The 19,712-nt window shown below is 38.7% G+C and overlaps 1 protein-coding gene across 22 annotated transcripts in view; it reads right to left on the bottom strand.

The window, feature by feature from the left end:
* Positions 1 to 19,712, bottom strand: part of MADD (MAP kinase activating death domain) — a 72,390-nt gene that overhangs the window by 17,630 nt on the left and 35,048 nt on the right. For 16 of the 22 annotated variants that reach the window (XM_050336042.1, XM_050336046.1, XM_050336052.1 and 13 more), the window contains 11 exons: positions 18,822 to 19,008; positions 18,497 to 18,647; positions 16,395 to 16,601; positions 11,466 to 11,519; positions 8,355 to 8,452; positions 7,933 to 8,016; positions 5,250 to 5,408; positions 4,681 to 4,789; positions 4,078 to 4,140; positions 3,580 to 3,700; positions 2,318 to 2,423 (listed from right to left, as the gene is read on the bottom strand). In XM_050336042.1, the coding sequence (XP_050191999.1) occupies positions 2,318 to 2,423; positions 3,580 to 3,700; positions 4,078 to 4,140; positions 4,681 to 4,789; positions 5,250 to 5,408; positions 7,933 to 8,016; positions 8,355 to 8,452; positions 11,466 to 11,519; positions 16,395 to 16,601; positions 18,497 to 18,647; positions 18,822 to 19,008 (1,339 nt within the window). The remainder of the gene's footprint in view (positions 1 to 2,317; positions 2,424 to 3,579; positions 3,701 to 4,077; positions 4,141 to 4,680; positions 4,790 to 5,249; positions 5,409 to 7,932; positions 8,017 to 8,354; positions 8,453 to 11,465; positions 11,520 to 16,394; positions 16,602 to 18,496; positions 18,648 to 18,821; positions 19,009 to 19,712) is intronic. The other 6 variants (XM_050336053.1, XM_050336047.1, XM_050336051.1 and 3 more) reach the window with 1 other exon arrangement.

The raw sequence follows: 19,712 nt of genomic DNA, 5'->3' as shown, positions 1-19,712 counted from the left end.
GGTCAGTCATGCTAGGGCCTCTTTAGCCCAGTAGTACACGGAAAAGGTGCATATACACCACTTTTTTTAGCTACTGGGCAAATGATACTATGCACAACAGATTTCCTGCCTATCTGTGCACACAAGCAGCAATTCCACTACCTGCCACTTCCAACTACTGACATCAAAAGCCTCAGTTCTCCATGTTGCCACTTATGTGATGAGCCTCACTGGTCAGGCTAGCTTCTCCACCTCTTCCTCTGCAAAGATTTCATTTCATCAGCTGTGGAGCCCTTCACACAAAATGGTATCTTTTAGAATTCTCGTTCTTCCACCGCCTGTTTCCTGGTCACTAGGCTGGGGCTCTAACAAACATTTTTAGATAATAGTCTTGAAACAGCAGAAGGTTCCTCCTGAAGATGAGCTGCAGAAAAGCTCAGAAGCAAAATATTTCTGCCTTGGGTGTCATTTCAAAAGGTTATTGTGAATGTCAGCCACTGATAATAAAGCTTCAAGACAGTACACTCGTGCTTGAGTGCTGACTTCAAGCTGGATCAGACATTCTCTTTTAACATTTTGGCGTTATGACCTTGACGCTATGGAGCATACAAAACGAACTCAATCTGCTTCCTTCCTTTGACACGAATTCTTTGCACTTGAAAGAAAGCATTGTGTTTTTCAAGATTTTTTGAAAGTAAAGCCTACTAGGCTCTGCTAACCAAAACAAGAAAATAAATTCAAATATCAAGGATTATGCTTCCCTTGATAGTTCAGAAGAATTCATCTCTCCAGTAACAGAAAGCCTTCCAACTTCACAGTTTCTCCTATAAGCTGCCCTAAGAGGACATAACTTGGTACAGTCTTAAGGCCTTCATTCTGCCTGTTTGAAAGAAGTCCTATATACAAATAAAACATACCAAATTCTAGATCCACCACCTTTTATCCCAAGACTTATAATCATGGGAAAAATTGCAACCACAACAATAACAAAAAAACCTCCAACCAAACAGACAACACCTCACAATCCTTTTTTTGCCCAATTCTTCATCCTAACCTCATTTCTGAGCATCTCTGAAGATGCACTGAAAGGAACTGTATTTTTATCACAACTCTCTGATCCCCTGTACTACTTTTTTTCATCTATAACTGATAGATAGGCCCAGAGAGACATCATTTTCAAAGGCAGAAAATCCTGCTTGCCTCTTTATCCCTTTCTGCCAGGAAACTGTTTTCTTGGGGATCTGATTATTTTCACCACACCAAAAGACATCCTCCCACTGTGAGACTAACTCTACCAACATGTCTCATGAGAGCCTTTTGAAACCAAATTATTAGCTCTCCTCTTTTACACCTTCAATGAAAGTAGCTGCACTACTAGAATTATTAATTCTACCTCAAGTATTAGAGTAATGCAAGTCCTAATGGCCAAATCCTACAGTCTTCGTCTGAAATAAACTCATTCCAAATATACTCAAATCCCATCTTAAAAAACTTACCTTCACATTCCATTTGTGTCAGGAAAAATCAATACTTTCTTCCTCTCTCCCCACTCCTCCTTCCAACCTGTCACTCTGCACCGCATCTCCCTCTCTCCCAAAAAATTATGTAATTTTTTCCACTAGTTGTGTATCACACATTTTTCATCTGTGGTAGATGTCTCACCTTATCATTTAAAAAGCCAAAGTTATCAAACTATCACCTCTGTAGAACTATCCTTACTGTCAAGCTGTTGCACTGGACAGCACAGTGCATCTAATCTCTGACAGGTAAAACCACGCACTTAAGCTGGTTCTAAACAAGATAAAAAATTTAAAAGACTGATTTTCCAGGGACTCTGATTTGGTCTATCTAAGAAATTATTCAGAATAAAAGAAAGATATTTCTAGTAGACACCTATGCCTTTAAGGTGTATATGGACAGATCATTGACTGAGAAAGAAAAAGGTTGTTTACTTGAAATGGTAAATTTCTTGTTAACTTATTGAAACACATGTTCACAATCTGCCCACATTTGGAATGTGAAGCTGTGAGGAAATACGATTAGAAGATACTCTCTACTTAAATTTTAACCTCTACTCTTAAAAATAAAAATATTATCAAAAGTTACTAGCAGAAATAGTAAAATTCTACTTTCAATGTCAATGTATACGCATATCCATGGCACAGAACTGCATAAACTCAAGATAACATTTCTTCATTAAGATTAGATGTTTTACAATATTCTTTTATATTCCATTGTTCTGAGTTCTGTGAACAGAGATGTATGGTTTCAAGAGGACATCAACAAAATATATTGCCCAAATCTGAGAGGCAATCTATTAAAAAGAAAAAGAAATCACCTTTATCATCAGCATATAGGCAATCATATTATGCAGCAGTGTAGCCAACAAGCGGTCCTCATCATCCTCCAAACGCTTTCGATCGTGTTCTCCCAGGGAAAGATACCTGCAAGAACAGCTAGATCTGAAGCAGATTCACAGGAATTCTTCCTCCTCTTCCTTCGCTACAGCACTAGTAGTACAGCTACTACACTGGCAGGAGATAGAGCACTATTTGTAAAGAGTATGGTAAATAAAATCTCTAAAAACATGGGCATTTTCCAGTAAAACACCATGATCACTACTTAAACATTTCCCTTCATTATTAACTAGTTGAAGCAAATAACAACTGGTCAGTAGGAAAGTTGTTACTGGTCCGCTGGGCTTATCCATTTCCCCTTTTCTGCAGTCACAGTTCCATGACAATTACAACTGTCAGAGGAGGAACATACAACTCAGTAATATGACAAGAGCTATCTGTCTTTAGAGCTTAAAAAAACCTGCAAGGCAGCAAAAAACTCATAAAGGAAGTGCACAAGTACTCTCTTTTTCCAGCAAGGTAGGCAGTTTGTGGAAAAACAGTTTTCCAACTAGCACTCCATAAAGTAGTTATCATTATCATCGTAACATGTTACATGATAGCGTGGGTGTAGGCACTACAGCTACAGACGGTAGACAGAGCAGAGAATGATCAGATATTAACAGAGCTGTGGAGTGGGGAGAAGAGGAAAGTAGGTAGTAAAGATTGACATCTCAGAAGTAGTCTAGCCTTAAGCAACCACGCAGCTATTTTTAGAGAGGGGTTCCCTCTCTCATGGGGTTTTGTTCACTTTAACTACAAACTGTAAAAACATCTATAAGTTACTTCGCATTTTGAGAAGGCTCAAAATTCCATTTCTGAAAATGTTTAATTCTTTGACTTTATGTCAACACACTGATATCTTCCTTTATTCCAGACTATAGTCAGTGGGCCACAGAAATCTCTTGCTTTACTATTTATCTAGTCTATTCCATCTATTCATACTGCGATTATGCTTACATTATCCATTTCTCTGGAAACATTATGTCTCCACAAGAGTTAAAAAAACCCGATAAACATTTCAGTATCAAGAGATACTGCTCAGTAGAAAGATAAAAGACTCACTTTGGAACAGTCAGGTATAGTAACAAGGTTTATGAAGTGACAATAGCATGTTAACCAGAATTAAAATAATTTAAATTTTTTTACTATTTTAGCCCCTGGTGAAACAATGAGGAGGAAAAAGGTCTACTAAAGAACTTACCTGTCAATCATCTCCTGAGGTCCCTGGTCCATCCCCATTCCTTCTCTCTCTAACATTACAGCATCCAAAAAAGCATCTTCCCAGAACTGCATCTGGTCCCATAAAGTTGAACGCTCTTTGCCTATGCAATGTATACAGAAATTGAGCATTTATTCCATTTACTCAAGTCAAATACTTTACCATTAATTCCTGCTCATTCCCACTCCTTGAAAATACCATAAGGCAACACACAATGAAAATAAAAGAGAGGTTACTTATAAACCACAAGCAATAACACAGCTGAAGAAAAATGTAAAAAAAAAATACAACATATATCCCTCATTCTCATTAATGGCATAGTATTTTTAAACCCTTACACAAAAATACCTCTCATTTCTAGCCTTTAAGGAGTATATCTTCTTCCATAAACTGTTAACACTGCCCGAAAGAAACAGAAATATCTCATACAAACACAGATCACAGCAAACACACAGAGAAGTGGAAAGGTAAGATTATTACTCATAGAGAAGGTTTCCATTGCAGCATCCTCCAACTGGTCCCAGACAGATCCTTTATCCCTACCTGCACCATTCCAAGCAGGTAGGAACAATAAATGGAAAGGACAAAAAACACAGGAAGAGAGAGAGCTCTTGATTAACAGCAAGTCCAGACGAAATACATTCCAAAAAAGCCACTATACTTCTAACTCAAGGATACACTTGAAGGCCATTAATATTCTGAATTTAGTAACCTTCTGTTCAATGACTTAAGCTGAACTATATTTTTTCAAGATCAGTGATATATTTTAGCCTTCCATGCATAGCTAAGTTCCTTCTCCCCTTCTTCACGTTTTACAGAATTCATACTCAAGAACAGTAAGAGACTTGGACAAACTACATTTTATGCAAACTACACCACTCACACCCATCTCCTCTTACTCAACTTCCCCAGCAAATCTCTGGCTTTACTCTGAATGACCTGATGCACCCAGCATGGACAACAGTAATAAGTTAAAAACACTGTCAGACTGTCAGGGAGTGTAAAAATTCCAGTCTGTCCCAGACATAACTTCATCTGAACTTCAGGCTAAAAGATTCCCTCCCCACCAAAAAAGTAGCTTACCTAAAAGTCCTTCATATAGATAGACACGTTGGTTCCCATCCTCTGGACCTCTCCCTGGAGTACTGCCTTTGCCATCCTTCACACTCTGCTTCAGGTTGTGAGACTTTGCCTGAAATAATACAAGAGGTGTCAGACAATTTAACTGTGTACTCTGCAGGGCTCCTTCTTGCAGTCCACTTCAGCTGCTCCTAAGAAACAGGAAATTTTCCTCTTAAGTAAGGATGAACAAAGCCTCTCAACAGTGTATTGCCTCTGAAGGGCAATTAAATGTCCACTTAGTTGAGAGAAATACTGAATGATGGGGAATTAAATATTGCTTGAAACTGTAAGGTGGTGCAAGATGTGAAACTATTACTTTCAAAGAACCGTTCATTACACAGGAAACGAAGATTGATATGTGGATCCACACAAAAATACATCTTTGACATGTTAATATTTGAAGTCATTGCTGATTAACCCTTAGAACAGAACCAGAGATCCTCTTCCATACAGGCACACATATTGAAATTATTATTGTGCAAGATTTATTAAAAAAAAAAAAAAAGAAAGGAAGTTTGCAATGGCCTTACAAAGATAGAGCTAGTAGCAGAATTTGTCTCAATTTCACTGTCTGACACAGTGCCTCTGGATCCTGCCAGATTGCCACCATTTTCCACACTCGGGCCATCACCAGCATTGCTACTCAAGTCACTGTCTGCTCCTAATGTCTCTCCAGAACTGTTACTAACCTGTGGAGAAAAATAAAGCAATTAGCTTCAATAGACAAAGACACTGTGGATAGAAAAGTTGTAAAACATTTCTTCTTAATGCACAAAAGAAGCAGTACAACTGAGGGCTACATTTGCCTTTTCTTCTTCAGTAACATTATCTTTCCATCAAATATTACTTAGCAGGAAGAGATTAAGAGAGACTCAAAAAGCCCTTCACAAAAATCACAGAACTGTTTAGGTTGGAATGGATCTGTTAAGATCATCTATGCATGAGTCCCCCTATCAAGTAGGGTCAGCTAGAGTATGTTGCTGAGAACCATGTCCAGTTAGGGTTTTCTAATCTCCACAAATGGAAAACCCATAACCTCTCTGGGCAAACTGCTCCAGTGTCTGACCACCCTCATTATAAAAAAGTGTTTTCTTGTATTCAGATGGAATTTACTGTGCTTTAATTTTTGTGTTGATTGCCTCTCATCCTGCCCTCAGTGAGTGTCATTGAGAAGAGTCTAGATCCCTTGCCTCTGTTCGCTCCCATCAGATATTTACACCCATTGATTACATTCCCTTTGACTCTTCTCTTCTCCAGACTGGAGTCACAGCTCTCTCAGCCTCTCCTCTTATGACAGATGCTCCAATCCCTTAATCGTCTTTGTATCCCTGAGCTGGACTCACTCCAGTAAGTCCTTATCCTTCTTGGACTGGGAGGTCCAGAACTGGACACATGCAGCCTCACTAGTGCTGAGTAAAGTGGAGGGATCACCTCCCTCAGCCTGCAGACACCCTACTCTTCCTAATACAGCCCAGAACACCGTCGGCCTTTTCTGCCATGAGGGTGCATTACTGGCACAGTCAGTTTGTTGTCTATCAGGATTCCGAGATCCAAAGTTGCTTTCCAGCTGAGTGGCCTCCAGTGTGTACTGGTGCCTGGGTTATTCCTCTCCACATGTAGGACTTGGTATTTTCCCCCTGTTGAACCACACAGATTCCTCTCTGTCCAGTTCTCCAGCCTGTTGAGGCCCTCTGGATAGCGGCACAACCATCTGGTGTGTCAGTCGTTCCTCCTAGTTTTATATCATCTGCAAACTTGCTCTGTACTGTCATCCAGGTCATCAGTGAAGATGTTGAACAGTGTTGACCCCAATACTGACCCCAGAGGTACACCACTAGAGACTTGTCTCCAGATGGACTTTGTGCTACTTATTACAACCTTCTGGCCCTGTCGCTGAGCCAGTTCACCTCACAATCTACTTACCCAACCCATATTTCATCAGTTTGTCTATGTTACAGGGGACAGTGTCAAAAGCTTTACTGAAGTTGAGGTAAATCTTTCTCATTACACTCTTCCTCTGGTTTCCAAGGCCTGGGATTGCTGAGGGCCAGTTTTACTGGTAAAAACCTGAGGCACAGAATGCCCCAAAATGCCTCAGTCTTTTCCACCTGTCACCAGATTCAGCAGCTGGCCTACATTTTCCCTAGTCCTTTCTCTTGTTGCTTATGTACTTGTTTCTGTTTCCATTCACATTCTTTGCCAGATTCAACTCCAGGTCCATACTGGCTTCCCTAACCCTATCCCTGCAAGGTGAGACAGAAAATGCATACTCCTCCTGTGTCACCTGCCCCTACTTCAACCTCTTTTATACCTCCTTTTTTATGTATGAATTCAGTAGGAGTTCTTTGTTCATCCATGCAGGCCTCTTGCTGCCTTTGTTTGGTTTCCTACTTGTTGGGATGGACTTTTCTTGAGCTTGAAGGAGGACATACTTGAATATCAACCAGCTCTTCTAAACCCCTTTTCTATCTGGGGCAGTATAGGAGAGAATACAATTTTTTTGTCCATTTGAGAAAAACAATCAGAGTATTATTCTTGTTACAGGCTGAGAAAGGATCATGGAAAGCCAGATATTCACAGGTATTTAGCAGAACAGAGAGAAAAACAAACAACAGCAACAACAAAAAAAGAAAATTCCTTAGGTTTTTATCCCTGGAATATGCAATATCATATAATCTGATAGGGAGAAGGTTCATTCTTTTTTTTACTAAATGCGTTCCTGCTACCTTTCCCTCTGGCCTTACAGTTGATTGGAAAGTAAACAGATATATTTTGATGTAATTCAAGAGCTTTCAGACAATGTATGAGAAAATTTGTTCTCATTTTTAATGCACCAAACTATCTGCCTTTTCTGCTCTCAGGTTATCTTTTCAAACATCTATTTTTTATAGATGGTTTATACAAAACTAAGACGTATTTATAGAATTGTTGTAATCCATCAATTCCATAAATACACCAATAGGCAGGAATATGTCAGAGCAATAAGCACCACATATGAAGGATGCAATCTGCTAATAAAGACAGCACTATGTATGTTGTCAGACACACATGCTTGCCACCCACTCAGAGGCTCTGGAGAGAGAACTCACAGACATACATCATGCATGTGTGACAGAATGCTACCAATACCACACAAAATGTAGGCACGAAATGCCCTTCACCATGTTAACAAGCAGTCAATCACACCAAGATTTCACTTCGGGCATATCCTACCACAGTGCTGACTTCAGAATCCTGGCTTGTACTTCGGACCATAACTGTTGGTCCTCCACTGGGAATAGAGTCAAAATCACTCTTCTGCAACCAAAACATATAAAGGACAAGAAGAAGAGTCACATTAGTCTTTACCATAATGAGAGAACATCACCTTCCACTCCTCTGGGGTCTAGAATCACATGCCTTATGCTTTCTTAATTTATTTAGCCAACCAAGTAGAAACTGCTGTCTGCATGTCAAAAAGATCACACTGTCCTGTAATTGAGTTCAAAAGATCCCCTACAGAAAGAGGGGAAGAAATTTTACCAAATGTGCCTCTCGAGAATTTTCAAACCCTGTAAGTCTTCCTATAATGAAGTAATGAATAGAAGAATCCTCTCTCTTGCCATATAAATAAAGTAAGCATAGGAGTCACTGACCTGAGAACCTGAGGCCAAACTGAGGCCACTGTCTGCACTGATTTGGGATTTCTTCTCATCTGTTTCTCCCAAATCAAATTGTTTCACACCTTCTGTTCCTGAACAAAGGAAAAAGCAAATCATTACTGTACCAAGAAAAAACAGTACGGCAGAAAGCGCATGACAGACTGGAAGTAGGAATAGTACCATGAAAACAGATCTGCTTTCTCATTTCTTTGATTTTTTTTTTTATTATTATTATTCCTTGATCCTGAGAACAACAAGGCCAGCATGATACATCTGCTAGTCTTTGAACATTAGTTTGAATTTCAAATACTCCAAAGGCATAGTCCAGGGGTGACTATAACTAAACAGTATCTTTTTTAGCCATTCAAGACAGAAAAGAGAACAGACAAAGGTCAAGTAGCTTCCAGTTACAATAACACATGCAAAGGAGTTGCCATTCAACTCTAGGAAGCCACTTCCTTTATTCTTGATAATAAAAAAAGATACCTATTTATTTAAAGTCAGAATCCTTTTTTGAACAGCTAAATTGCTCAAAGGTCCGGACTGAGTGTTTTTTGGTTGCCCACTGCAACTATCTAGGCAAAAATCGGGGAACACATGTCAAGAACATGTTATCCCAGTAAGATTTTCAAGGAATAAGCTTGTTTGATGCTGTACTTCACAATATTCCCCAATTACATTAACATATGGCTCTCCAGAGTTGGCAATCACACAGGTCAGTAGTGAGAGAGGGAACCAGCAAGCTTTAAGTCATGCATTCATTAACGCGACAATCCGAAAACAAAGAAGGGAAAAAGGATAAAAAATTTTATGTTCAATTTCCCATGCACTTCTAGAATCGTATCATCTATTGTCCTCTTATGGGATGGCAGAAGGAAAAGAGAATGATGCAGAGAGATAGAGCCTGAAAAGAAATTTGGATAAGCACTGAACAAAACTAGTAACAACGCAAGAAAAAATGTGTTTTAGACTGTACACAGAATGTCAATACTCTCAGAAATGGAAAGAGACTGAACGCAACACTTCTGCCATATCCATATCTGCCAACTATTCAGTAACAGGAAGACATGATCGGCTGCTGGAATATTTGTATTATATACCCATGACCATATCCAGTATCTCTAAGCAAACAATGCCACTATCCCTATAACCACTGATCACAACAACCTGGGAATTATGAACATGTTTGTAATATATGTAACATTAGAGAGGGTAAGACAGCGAAAAGGAAAGAAAAGGGGAAGGGAGGAGAGAGAGAGAAGGATAATATACAAAGATTTGTGGGAGTGAGTTTGAAATGGTATGTAAACTCATGGATAGCCAAGCCATAAGCGGGCTGTGCAGACCATACTAGCTTACTACTCAACCACCAATTCTTCCTGTGAAGTGTTTACAGAAAGTATTCTTCATTTGTTATAGTGTTCTGCCTCTAAATCCATATGCCTTAGTTACTGTAAATCAAATCATCAAAGATTCTAGGAAAGAAAAAGCATAAACAAATTTTACAAAAATAATAACTAAAAATATATTTTCTAAGAATTTGGCATCTTTTTTCCCACTGAAATATGCATTGCTCACTTCTAGATGTCTATTTCCAGTCATTCAAGTGACCACCATTTCTAGTTCTGAATAACAATACAGCAAAAATTTTATATCTCATTACTACAGCAAGAACACTAAATTTCAGCTGTGTGTTTTAAGCAATTTAAGAGTTTCCTGTCCCAACACATACTTCAGATATATTTCTGGCAATCTGACTTTTAAAGGAATTGAAACTGACTGAAACTGAGTTTAAGGAGCACAGTAACCACAATCACATTGTTGTCATCATGAATTTAGAGGCACTTACAAACCTCCCCTTCCTTTCTTTATGGAGTTATATGTGCAATACACACAGAACACTGAAAGCTCAATTTATCCCTCCCAGTGTAGGCACCTACCTGAAAGGCTCAGTTTAGGAGAGTAGGTGTGTGCATGTGCTCTGTGTCTGTCTCACACACACTCTTACCTCAGCAGAAAGCAACTCACAACTTCAGTACAGCAAGCTGTACTGCAGAGGTGCCTCACCTGCCTCAGTGACTCTGAACTAACTCCAGATGCTAATTTGTACCACAGAAGTATTTATTAACCTAGGAGCCTACAACTAATCAAAGCAAATCCAGGCCTACTCAGAATGTCAGGAATTCTCACTCATTTATCTTATCTATCAATCCTCCCCAGACCTTCAGTCTGTAAACTGGGCATAAGCTCTGAAAAGTACAAACTGTGCTTACGGTTAGGAAACATCTACCCCAAAATGGTTGCTATAAACTAGCTATTGTCCTTATGTCATAGTCCCTATTTACAACAGTGACAACCAAAACAGCAAAACCTTGTACTACCCCTGCAGATAGTACACATTCAATAACTTATCCATTATTGTATTTCAATAGATGTTCAGATTTGTGTAGATTTAGACTATTGTTTAGACTCTGTAAACAGCCTCAAATTCTTTCACTCCTTTAACATGGGATATAAAAAAACAAAACCAGGTTGATTCCTTTTTATGAGGCTACTTTCTAGCACCCATCACTACATACAATTCTTCACATACACCTTCTCTCTCCCCCTCAGAAGTATTTCTTGTTGTAGACTGTTCATGGTTGAGTCCAGGTAACAAAATTTGCCATCCCGTGGCTTGAACACAGAATTCTTCATTCCAGTAATATTCAGTCAATCAATATATCCGTGTCAATAACTTGTTAAACAAAACTGGTCTTTAAAGTTTTAAGAAAGCAGATGAACTATCTTAAAATTCTTCCATATTTATCTGATATGGTGAGGATGCAGAATACCTGCTTCCCCATCTTTGAAGAAGGCAACATTCAGGGGAAGAAAAAAAAGAAAGGAAAAAAAAAAAAAAAGAAGAAGAGACATTTGAGAACAATTTCCCTAGGTCAAACTGTTCTGTTTGGTCTCTCTAATGCAGACTTTCTTTAGATAGACCTTTGTTCTTGTAGGTATAAAACCTGTGTGCCATAGATGCAAGTTCACCCTGCACCTGGGGAGTTGGCAGTTATGGGGAGGCTGGAGGAGTCAGTTTCTACATTTTTTTAATTTCCTTACTCGTTTTTTCCAAAGATTTTTGCTTTTTCACTTCCTGGTGCTTGTTCCACAATTCTACTCAAGATGCATTGAAAGCAGGAGAGAAAGAGAAAGAGTCAGCGGCTGGTCAGACAGGTGAAAATGGGGAAAAAATTTGAAACCAAAAACCCACCCCTTCATCTCAAAAAAAAAGAAAAAAAAGAAAAAAAAAAAGGCAGAATTTCATGAATGGTTAATAAACACCATTTTAAAAGAAATCAGTGTTAGGTATTGAGCACTGCATCACCTCTTAATAACAGCTGTGGTGCATCCCGCCCTCCCCTCCTCAGGTCACACTATGACAACAGTGAATCAACTAAGGAAAAACAGCTCTTATGAACACATATAATGCAATTAATCACCTTTCCTGAGAAAGGTATTTAAGTCTCAGATATTTACTTCTCTAAAGTGTAGGCATCACAGAACCTCTAATTAAAAGAAACATTTTAATGTCTCTAGTTTATATCATTGAAAGGAAAAGACATAAAAACAGCAGTAATTAAAAAAAAAAAACAAACCATAGGTTAACACAGCAATTAAGCAATATTATATGTTACAGATTATCACAAAGTTTACAAGTGATTTTTGACCTCACAACATTCTCAATAAATGCTTGGCTCTGCCTGTCAACCTGTCCTATATGCAAAGAGCTGAACCCCTCTGCATCCACTTGTTCCTATCAGGGTATAAAGAATGGAAAATGGAAAGGAAGAAAAATGAGCAAGATATCAGTCCATGCTTAATAACTTCCAACACTCAAATTAGGTCACAGCACTCCAATCAAGTCAAGGAATTCCCTAAGAGGATATACAATGCACAGAACAGGAAAACAGTCTGAACTCTCCTTACATTTGAAACTTAGCCATGGGACATGGGACAATAGTGATAAGGCACTTGCACTTTTCTGTCACTCACATTCCTCACATTTCTCAACTCTTTGAAATGCAGTCACCGTTTCTTCTCAGAAACATTGATCATTCCAGGCGCTGGCCTACTGGCCAAAGGAAACATTACAAGCTGATGTGCCGAACTGACTGAATGTTAGGCACTGTCCTCTCTCACTAGCATAGTGAAAGCTGGGAACACCACAGCAGAAGATCCTCTCAAAAAAGTTGCAAAGGGAAGGAAAAAGAAGTACAGTGTTCTACTGTTCTTCAAGGAGGCTTCTTGAGCAACTGAAAGGTCTCTTGAAGTGTGTCAGAAACCCACTCCACCCTGCAAATGGCAGAAATAAGGGCACAACAGGCTCCAAAAGAGTTCTATTTAGCAAAACGTCCACTGAAAAAAATTAAAACAGATAGTGTTGCAACTGTCAAGGAAGGCTCCAAAATACTATCATTAAACACATTTGGAACAAGGCAAATGCAACCAGGTGAACAAGCTAGAAAGATGGCTTCTAGCCAGCTGGTTTCTAGATCTGCTTCATGATTGATGGATGTTCCTTCACCTTTCAAAGACAGATGGATAGGATAAAATTGCTTATGGATCCAAACAGCATCCTATAGGCTTATCTAGCTGAGTACACACTGACACAGATAACAATCGCTAAGACAGACTGAATTTGTTTGTTAAAGGGTTTTGAAAACATCTGGCCTCTTAGGGGCTTAGTCTATATGGCTTTACTTTAAAAACCACCAGGCTGAAAGCTACAATACCTGCCATTAGATTACTTTTATCTGACTTGTCTGTTAATTCAGGGTATCATATATACTAGCACATTAAAAACAGACTAGATTTTATCTCAACTACTGTGTCAAAGAAGAAAAGGAAAACTCCAGGTAAATTCAAGGGATGTAAAATACTAGACCTATGACTTTGTAACATGAGCCTGAACTAAATAGGACATCAGGTCCAGAAAGGATCTGATGCAGACAAAGTAGGTAGCCCAATCTTTTCTTTTTAAAAAAACAGCCAAAATAAGTGATCTGACAGGATCAAACAATTATTTTTAAAGTAGTAATGGAAACTACAGTAAGTACTGACATTTTCATTATCAGTTACAGCAAGTATTCAGTAAACCAAACCAGCCACTAATGTAAAATGGGAAACCACTAACTACCAACTTTAAAGCCACCAGTGTCTTAACAAAAAGACCAACACTAGAGGTGATGACCATCAACCCTGGAAGACAAGAACCCCAGAAGTAAGCATTTGATGACCTTTTAGGAAACAAAGTATCAGAAGCATCATCTTCACAATGAACTTTCTAGCTAGGAATTAGGTATTAAAGCACAGCAAAGATCAAGCCTAAGCTGGTAAAAATCCATCCCACTTCACCTCAGAAATAAGAATTTTGAATACTCTGTTAAAAGAGAACATCAGAAGTACACAAAAACCCATAAACTTTCTGAAAAGTCAACAAGAAAGGAGGATCAAGGAAGAACATATCCATCCTGACCTTTGGAAAACTCTACCTCCTGGCCATTGTTCCAGTACAAAAATCCATACAGATTCAGCTACCACACCTCTAGATCTCAGAGATGTAGTTTAATCACCACACTAACATACGCTTCTCACATGGCTACTGCAAACAGTGTTGTACGTCATTTTAACTCCATCATTCTGAAGATTTCTCTTTCTAGTATTTCCTCATGTATGTATGTCAAAAGGTCAGCAGTCTAATTTGTACTTCATCTATACAATACCAACAGATCCATCAAAAGTTTTATTTACATATCTGCAACCTGAGGCTGTAAGTACTTTCCAAACTTCACAGAATCAAGTAACTGCTGAAGGTCAAAGGGTCCTTTGGAGACCATCGAGTCAAACCTCCCTGCTCAAAGTAGGGTTGACTGAAGCTGGCTGCCACAAAACCACGTCCAGTCAGGTATTAACTATCTCCACAGATGGATAACCCACAACCTTTCCAGGCAACCTATTCCAGTGTTGGAGCATCTTCACACAAAAACATTTTTTCTCATGTTTAAATTGAACTACTTACAAATACTTTGTTATTTCAGCAACATGTAAATGTTTACCAAATACTTCATCCCTAAATAAATTCACTTGAATAAGAATATCTGCATTTCACTGCAGAAGGAATTTCAGCCTAGCCATGACTAAGTCAAATCCTGTATATCCAAAGTTGTCTTACTCTGAAGCCTTCATGACAGAACAGAAAGGAAGTATAATAGCCAAGCAGCTTTAAATTATCTTCCTGCAACACTAGAGAAATTCTCTTTACTTCTAGATCACAAGAGTCAAATGAACATGGACACTACATTGCTTTTACAGCAATATCCTAAAGACTAACTTGCATACCAGTTCTGGTGAAAGACAAAAGCAGTTCGAAAAAAAGGCTTCAGAAAAAACATTAAAGTCTTTAGAACTCTGATCAGTTTTGGTAAAACCATATCCTTCTTGTAACTTAGCTCCATGGAAGACAAGTGGAAATCATCAGAGCATCAGAACCACCAATAAAAATGTACCTTTGCCTGCCCCTGAAGACTGTGAATTTTTTAAGGCTAATATTCTGGCAACAGTAGTTAACATGACATATTAAGTAGCACTTCTTTTGAAAAGAACGTCACAAACATGAACTGTCTGATCTTTATGATTTTAATTTCTATGAGGCTTTAATTTCATCTAATGGAAAGAAGCAGTCTTAGCAATCCAATCAAAAGATCTCTCTTCATTGTTTAAAAGAACACTGGCCTAGTGCCTGATTTATTCTTAGTTGTGTCAGAGGCAATTTTCCTTTTTCTCCTCTACAGAAAAGTAATGAGGTATCCAGAGCAAATCAAACAACTAACTGAAATACGGAAATCTGAATCTGAATCTCTTTCGGCTTTATGATGGATTTTCAAAGAGAGAGCAAGACTTGTTTCTGAGCAACTGGCTCCACAGATTACCTCTTTAAACAGGAAAGCAAGTCAAGGTAGGGGGATTCAGTATCAGTTCAGAAGGACTCAAAAGTATTTATCCTGCAGCTGTTATGTGGGTATGACTGAATGTTTGCATTCCTGCCACATAACTGCTCAATGAACACATTCCCTTGTCTTATACCACATACTACAGGCATAGGCCTTACAGAAGCACATTTTCAGAAGATTATTCTTTCATACAATGACTCCATTAAAATGCTATTTTAAACCAGTTGCAAGAAGCAACAGCTAAAATTTAACATATTTTGGCATTTGACAAAAAATTTCTTACATGTTGAGGATACTTTTCTCACGTTTAAAACCCACAGCATGCTGGATCAACCAAAATATTCTTTTTTCCTCCACTAAAAAAAACCTGCAAAGCCCTTTTCAGATGAAACACTTTAAAGCCTACCTTTAACTTTTTCCCAAGGCATAGAGAAAAGCTATACCAGCTAAGAAATTGAGGCAGGAAAATTTCTAGCGACCAGCCTAGCAGATGCTGTTTAGACAGACATGCATTCTATTTGCTACTGCATAGAAGGAAAATCCATCAGTCCTGCTCACTGAAACTGTTAACGCTACAACTAAACTACTTTGGGAAATTTTCTTGTTAACAATCAGCATATTCTGGGTCTCATTTCTATCAGGATGTGATCTAAATAATTCACAGGTAGCCAGCAATTATAGGAAACATTTATCACATGTTTCACTTCCACTGTTGCCCTTTCTGAAGTCCTGCTATCCCTGTTTCCCTTTTGCCAGTTCCTGTTGCTTGAAAATAGTAATCACAGAGCAAAAAATAAAGCTGTTTAAAGTGTAATGAAACTTAGAAACAATTAAGATTAGAAAGCTTCTGGGAGGAAACTGCAGTGGATAGTTTAACTCAGAGTAGAGTGAAAACACATATGATTGTTCCTTGTGATCCAAGGCGTAAATGAAGCATGTTACAGCAGCAATGTAGTGTGTTAAAATGGAGAGAATGCAAATAGAACCTAATGCCAAAATAGAATTCCCTCCTGCACTTGACATGCATCTCAATACACACCAATGGAAGCAATAAAATTTTCTTCCTTTAGACTTCTTGTGTCAAACTCCCTTGGCCCTTTGCCTGCAGGGCTTGGTGGCTTTGGCGTTATCTGAGGTACCGGCAGCTGCATCGCAGGTTTTGGCTCCACTCTTGGGGATGATCCAGGATCCTTGCCAACTGGAGTGACAGATCCATCTGTTGGACTTCGTTTTCTCTTTTCTGGTTCTTTAGTAAAAAAGAACAGTGTTGAGAGAAAATAAATAAATAAATAGATAGTTAGATAGAAAAAAACATAAGGAAAAAGGAAATGAGAGTGGGAAAAGAAAGATGAGACAGATGGTCTCACCTAAATCATTAAGCCTGGCACTGAAACAGCTCAGTGCCACATTTGTTCCCATAGGTCAACATGGTTTGCTGATAGTCTGACACACTGGGGGAAACAGTACAGGAGAAAGCCAGAATGCTGTTCTAGGGTACTCAAATATCTCATTCCTGTATATTTGAAACCTAGGAATGTTCTCTGACACATCTATCTGTACCATCTCCTCTGCCGGGTTGTGAAAAATTAAACAACTCTGCCCAAACTGCCAAGAATATCACTTACAGAATATAAGTAAGCTCCTCTCACAGTGCAAAGATGACAAATACAATCATTTTCATGGGTAACATTAAATGAAACCAGTTAAGAAAGAGACAAAAAAAACCCATCAGCCATAGCTCTTCCATCATTCTCTGAGACTTCCTATAACCCTATGTCCCAACAGGTACTTAAGATTATTTCTCAGTATCAAATCCCACAGTTTGAATTACAGCAACACCTTCAGAATAGAATAATTAAAATCAGGTTTTCCTTAAAGAGCCTCCTGCAATCCTGAACTGTTTCAATTGTTGATGAGTCTAAAAGTCAAAACTTCATACCCTAATATCTAAATCCCTCATATCACTACACCTTTTGACACCATTGTTCAGTAGATTAAAGATTCTGCCATCAGCAACACAGTATGCATCATACGCAAACCAAGCAATTTTAGGATTACTAGTTTATTACTAGACATTAAATAACTTTAAGATAAATGCTAATCTCTATAAAACATCTCCTTAAATAACTAGATCAACTAATTGAAAACAAGTAAAACACACAAACCAGCTAAAATTTGACTATAAATCTAGATGTTATGCAGTAATGAGAAAAGTCCTTCAAAGACATATCACAACTTTAAAAGTTTGCATTAATTTTTGTCTATTGTGACCTCAATTAATTTACTGGGTAAAGTCTACTTATCATCAAATTATGCTATCTGGTCTTTACTCTAAAACCATGGAGTTTTACATCAGCCATTCTAATTTTGCTTAGAATCAGCGTCAGACTAAAAGGCTTGTAAATACCAAAATCAGCCTACTCCTCACATTCAGAACTGTTCCACTAGCACAGCCTTCATTACCTTCCTCAGCATCCTAAAAATGATTGGAAATGAACACTTGTAAGCCACAGGGCATATCTAAGCCAACTCATAAAAAAAATCACTGGACACCAACTATAATAAAGGATTTAGGAGACGTTACTCCTCTGCTACAATGAAATAAATTACTTTTTATCATTTGAGATTACAATCATGTCAGATATTAAGCAGATATTAAGCAGAAAAAGATGAAAAATAAAGAGATATTTTCAGACTTTCCTCTTCAAGAGTTCTTGGTTGTATAAGAATTGTGTAAGGTGGTTGGTAAGATCTAAGTCTCATTGGGTTCCACCTTATAAATATCTCCCTCCCTATTAAGGTTGCCTGTTAACAAGTTTCCAAGACAGTGTCAGTTTTAGCTGAAGGTCCCCACTCTCAGAATTTCCACTTCACCTGTAAAAGTTCCCGGTTTTGTATTTCACTGCAGTTTCCATTTTCAATCAAGTATGGCCATTATTTTGCATCGGTCCAGTTAAATGTGTGTAAAAAAGAAGAAACAGGCTTCAAGTTTTGTAAGGCTTCAGTAACAATGGTACAGTTCTCAGCATTTTAAAAGTGTTGTAAAACCCCTGAAACATCAGAAGGCACAACAGAGCTATCTTCACAATAAGGGTCTTGTTTGGTTCATAAACACTGTATTCTCATAAACACTCTTCTTACCTTTATTATAATAGTGAGTATGTGCTATCTCTAGCAGGCCAAAAACACTGGCCATGCCTCCCAGGCCAGCATTTGCATATGAATGCTCCAAGCTTAAGACTGTGCACTTCAGCAAGTCCAGCATGCCTTTATAAACCTTGCGGCTGATCTCCTGCAAGGAAAATCCCATTAGTGTTTCTATTTCAGAAGTGAGAAAGTAATTCAATAACTTAAATTCCCAAACTGCTGTAACATCAGCTTTTAGAAGGCAATTAACAAACACTTCCTACGAATTGAGCCTCAACAGACACTGAGTGTGAGGACCCTGACTGAGTTCAGCACTGACCACATCCTGTATGACATCCTGTCGAGCATCTTCTTCTGACTGGATGGTGCGATTCAGCTTGCTTAGCACAAAGACACGGAGCTGCTCACTCTCCAGCAGACGTCGGACTCTCTTCATATTCAGCCAGCCAACACCCTGCCCATCAAGAACATTGTGTACCACCTCCTTCAGGAACTGCTGGTTCTCACTGAGAGATTTAAGAGAAAGCAAGGAAAAGTTAGCCCTCTGCTTACTTTGGCTTGCATGGGAAGAGAGGTATGGCCAGGACACACATAAAAATACCACTGAAATGGTTTATTGCTTAAACATTGTTAAAATCACGGAAAGGATTTTGGCCACTGTAGCAAACTGTGCAAAGAAACAACTGCTCACAAAAGCCTGCCCCTCCCCGAATATGCCTACTAATTTGGACTATGACAGAACTTGAGATACAATAAAAGTAGTACTATTGTCCAATTATCCCAGGAGCAGAATGTATCCAGATGTGTGAAAGACTGGGATGCTAGTGGCTCAGCAAAGGTGCAAATTGACAGTGTGTAAAGAAACCACTCCGGTTCTGAGGGCATGCACATCCACCACCTCAGACTACAAACTGGTTGTTAAACAAGATCAGGAGAGAGGCATATCTGGCTAGGTGGGGTAGTGTTTCTTTGTCCTTACACAAATGATTCAGCTGGGATAAATCCCCTCTGGGGAAGCACCAGAACAACTCACACACAGCGTGAAGATGGCAGGAACTTCACTCAACACCTGGGACTTTCCTTACTACCCTAGGTATAATCATAGAATCAGCCAGGTTGGAAAGGACCTCTGAGATGATCAAGTCCAACATCACCACAGTTACTAAACTATGGCACTCAGTGCCACATCCAGTCTCTTCTTAAATACCTC

This window comes from Myiozetetes cayanensis, unplaced genomic scaffold, assembly GCF_022539395.1.
Source record: "Myiozetetes cayanensis isolate MyiCay16 unplaced genomic scaffold, myiCay2020 scf6-25, whole genome shotgun sequence".
Taxonomy (NCBI): domain Eukaryota; kingdom Metazoa; phylum Chordata; class Aves; order Passeriformes; family Tyrannidae; genus Myiozetetes; species Myiozetetes cayanensis.
Note: the sequence above shows the minus strand (reverse complement) of the source record. Positions and strands in the feature narration are given on the sequence as shown.